At 39.2% G+C, this 3,616-nt stretch overlaps 1 protein-coding gene across 1 annotated transcript in view; it reads left to right on the top strand.

The window, feature by feature from the left end:
• The first annotated feature begins 430 nt into the window (after positions 1-430).
• The window catches only part of LOC132174181 (uncharacterized), a 3,891-nt gene continuing 705 nt past the window's right edge, over positions 431-3,616 (top strand). The window contains exons 1-2 of the mRNA XM_059585873.1: positions 431-1,021; positions 1,250-1,645. Coding sequence (XP_059441856.1) covers positions 431-1,021; positions 1,250-1,645 — 987 coding nt within the window. The remainder of the gene's footprint in view (positions 1,022-1,249; positions 1,646-3,616) is intronic.

Here is a 3,616-nt window from a genome sequence, read left to right as displayed (position 1 = left end):
TTTGTTAGAGGATCCGAATTGAAGTCTGCTTCAGTTGGAAAGAAAAAAAAGATTTCTTTCTTTTTTAACCATCTCATTCGGACTTTATAGATTATACAATAATAAATTAGCAAATTAGTTATTGCTGACAAAGACACTTCAAACCAAACAAAAGCCAATAAGATTCGAAGATGTCAAATATATATATATATATATATATATCAAAGTACAACCGACACAATTACTTGACAAAGCCCAGGTTCGCGGAATAGACGCACAGTCCTTTACACTTCATTGTCCCCAAACAACGTTAAACTCGTTGCTCCAGTGACATCTGCTGATCCAATGCTATAAATAGAGGGACAGCTAATCTTCTCATTTAAAGCCATTTTCTTAATTTTAACTATCCGACAGACTTTCACCTCTCCTAGAATGGATCAGAGTTTGAGGGATGCTGCTGTACGCATTGATACGGGGGGATGTAAAAGTTTTGGATAGGATCGACAAGTTACCGTTTGTTGAGACTCCTTTACACGTAGCTGCATTTGCGGGGCACACTCGATTTGCCTCGGAGATCATGAGGTTAAAGCCGTCATTTTCTAGGAAGCGTAATGAAGATGGCTTTACCCCTGTTCACCTTGCTTTGCAAAATAACAAAACCGAAGTGGTGCGCCAGCTACTTGATGTTGATCAAGACCTTGTTCGTGCCCAAGGAAAGGAGGGTGTGACTCCTTTGCATTATGTAGCTCTAACAGGAAACCTTGTTCTTTTGGCTGAATTTTTAAATGTTTGCCCCAAGTCTATCAAAGATGTAACAATTCGAAGAGATACTGCTTTTCATATTGCCTTGAAAAACAACAAGGTAGATGCTTTTAACATCCTTATGAAATGGTATGAGAAGACCAGGTTTAATGATGTGTTGGCCTCACAAAACAAACAAGACAAAAATGTCTTATTGTCGGGGTATGGGAACCTGCTGAATTCGAAGGACGAGGAAGGCAACACTTTGTTACACATTGCAGTATCTCAAAATCAACCCAAGGCAAGTTCTCTGTACTCATGGTTTCTATTAAGAAATATTGAGTCGGTTTTTTAGGGGTCTAGCTATTTGTTGCTCGAAGGAATGATATATTAAGGATTCAATTTCAGGAACATGCTAAAAATTTACTTCAAATGATTTTTTTTTTCTTTAATTTGTAACATTACCTTATTGTACGTTGTCCATTTTAAAGTGACGGGATTACTAATTGTGCATGATTGTGTCATACAGGTCGTGCGGCGATTATTGAATAATGTTGGAGTTACAATAAACTCTGAAAATTTAGAGGGTTGTACCATCTGGCAAGGGCAAACGCCAATCAGCAGTGAGATGAGACGTATGCTACATCGTGCTAGAGTAGTTTTACGTCTTTGTCCTTTTCGTAGAGCTATTACTCATGAAGTTTACCTCAGATCTAACTTTGTTGGTGATTTCCGAAAGTGTATGCTTCTTCTACAAATAGGTATAACGAATGAGTTGCGTAGTATCTTGTTGGTAGTTGCGGTGCTTTATTTAACAATCAACTTCCAATTGGTACTCACCCCCTCGGGAGGACTTTGGCCAGATAACTGTGATCCTCAACACAATCCGATTGGTAATTGCACAGTCCCACACCAGGCGGGGAAGGTAATCATGGATGAACACTATTTTCACCTACTTTATGTTATTGTTAATAATATCAGCTTTGCTGTAACAATGGGCCTATTAATCATACTCCTCCCATGGAATAGTCCTCTGAGCTTATTTTTCCTAATACCCATGTTTCTCCTCTTTTTATGCTATTTGCTTGCGCTTAAAATCGTGACTCCATCTTCATTTAGTAAACTAGATCGTAGTTGGTGGTGAAGTTTGTCTGTCCTGCTTTCGTTGTTTCTAAGTGGCACTTTTTTCGAGAGCTACCAATAACTTGTAGAGGATTCCCTTATGGCCCAAACTTTATGTTGAACCGGTGATGTTAGACTACACAGAAGTAAGGTGCAAGCGAAGCAGTTGGTTAGTCGGCTGGTGAAAGAAGATTTCATGGAAAAGATCAAAATTATTTCCTATGCATGCTTTCACCTTTTATCAGGAAGGTTATTGTATTTCATTTCAATTTTATCAATATCTCTTTGTAATCCAAGACTTTATGAAATAGATAATTTCTTTTACATTCTGTCTCTCCTTCTAACAAAGTACTTATAAAATAATGATTATACTCCAAAAAAATTATCACAAAATCTCTCCATGGTCGTGGAGGGCCATATATGGACCCCATTCCGGCGGTCATAGGGACTGGGGAGCCTTGGAGACCCTGGTGAGAAATTGAAGAAAAATGAAAAAGAAAATGCTTTGTAGTTGGTTCAAGCATAAGCATTTTAAAAAAAGAAAAAAAAAAAGGCATAAGCATTTTCTCTACCAGGCCTTGATCTAAAAAGAGCCTACCTTGGCCCAAGCTGCTAGGCCCTAAATGAAGGCCTGGCTCGTCCTGAACTGTCAGGCCCTCAATGGGGTTTTGACTTGTCCAAAACACAAGCCGTGGCTTTGAATTATCGAACTTTTAAATAATTACAAAAATATAATTTGAAATAACATATAGTACAGCCGTACAGGACCGGACGTGTGTAGTTGTCTAGTTTGTTTTCCTTCTGGAAATTGTAATGGTTGGTTTCTAGCATTTTTATATACAAAATTACCTATTCATCTAAAAAAAAAAACACACATTTATATATAGATAATTTTAAGTACGTATCTTAACTAAAAGGCAATGAATAATCTTAAAATTTTAGATAGTTTTAGAAAATTAGAAATCAATAGGGAAAAATTTTATAAAAATGTTATTATAAATATGTATATATATTTCAAAATTAATTCTAAGAAATTCATAGAAAATTTAAAATAAATATAAAAAATTAAGGATAAGTATAAATAACTTTCCGTAATGATATGTAATTATTGATAACCATAAATAATTCAGTTATAATTATTAGATTCTGTTTACTTCGACATAAAATGGTTTCTAGAAAATGCTTTCTGCATTTTACAATGTTTACTTCGCCGTAAAATAGTGGTCAACAGAAAATACTTTCCTTTGGCTCCGTTTACTTCGACGTAAAATGGTTTCATTCGTAAAATATTTTCAGGAAAGTCATTTTCCCTGAAAAATATTTTCCATCGAAAACATTTTACGGCGTTTTCCAATAAGGTCCCCGCCGGGACCTGCATGGGACTTGTTCGAGACTCCGCAGGGACATGCACTGGACCCCGTCGGAACTTAACCAAGACTTGTCCGGGACCTCACTGGGACCTACCTGGGACTTGACCAGGACTTGCCCAGAACCTGACCGGAACCCGCCCGGGACCTCGGCAGGACTTGCATGGGACCCTGGCGGGACTCGCCCAGGACTTGACAGGGACCCGCCCGAGACTTGCCCGGGACCCCGCCAAGACCTGTCCAAGACTTGACCGGGACTTGATCGGGACCTGACCGAGACTTGCTCGGGACCTGCCCGGGACCCTGCTGGGACTTGACTGGGACCCCGGCGGGACTTGACCGAAACCCGCCTGGGACCCACCAGGACTTGACCAGGACCCGCCGAGGACTTGCTTGGGACCTCACCG

This window comes from Corylus avellana, chromosome ca3, assembly GCF_901000735.1.
Source record: "Corylus avellana chromosome ca3, CavTom2PMs-1.0".
NCBI classification, from domain to species: Eukaryota; Viridiplantae; Streptophyta; class Magnoliopsida; order Fagales; family Betulaceae; genus Corylus; species Corylus avellana.
This window is presented reverse-complemented; position numbering and strand designations above follow the sequence as displayed.